The sequence below is a fragment of the Penaeus monodon genome, chromosome 22 (genome assembly GCF_015228065.2).
Source record: "Penaeus monodon isolate SGIC_2016 chromosome 22, NSTDA_Pmon_1, whole genome shotgun sequence".
Lineage (NCBI taxonomy): Eukaryota > Metazoa > Arthropoda > Malacostraca > Decapoda > Penaeidae > Penaeus > Penaeus monodon.
The window spans coordinates 7893825-7894242 of NC_051407.1; the positions used below are offsets into that span (position 1 = coordinate 7893825).

General features: G+C 52.4%; 1 protein-coding gene across 1 annotated transcript in view; it reads right to left on the reverse strand.

Annotated features, from left to right (window-relative positions):
- The window catches only part of LOC119587296 (glycine-rich cell wall structural protein-like), a gene marked incomplete in the record, with an annotated part of 1517 nt that overhangs the window by 899 nt on the left and 200 nt on the right, over positions 1-418 (reverse strand). The window contains 1 exon segment of the mRNA XM_037936047.1: positions 3-270. Within this exon segment, the coding sequence (XP_037791975.1) occupies positions 3-270 (268 nt within the window).

Here is a 418-nt window from a genome sequence, read left to right on the forward strand (position 1 = left end):
ACTGGAGAATCCACCACCTCCGCCGCTGGAGAATCCACCACCTCCGCCGCTGGAGAATCCACCACTTCCGCCGCTGGAGAATCCACCACCTCCGCCGCTGGAGAATCCACCACCTCCACCGCTGGAGAATCCACCACCTCCACCGCTGGAGAACCCACCGCCTCCACCACCGCTGCTACCGCCGTGAGAAAATCCAGGTCCAGAAGGCGAGGACAGAGAGTACCCCTGAGGGGCTGCAAGGGCCACGGCGACGGACGCCGAAAGCAGGACCTGTGAAATTTTAGAACAGAAAGCAAAATCTTAGTAAAACTCAAACAAAGGAGTGGATTAAACTGAGGAGTGCATCTTTGTTCATATTTTAATAAAAGGACTAGTGTAAACTATTTGCCAGGAATTTTTTTTGTGTAAATGGTATGAA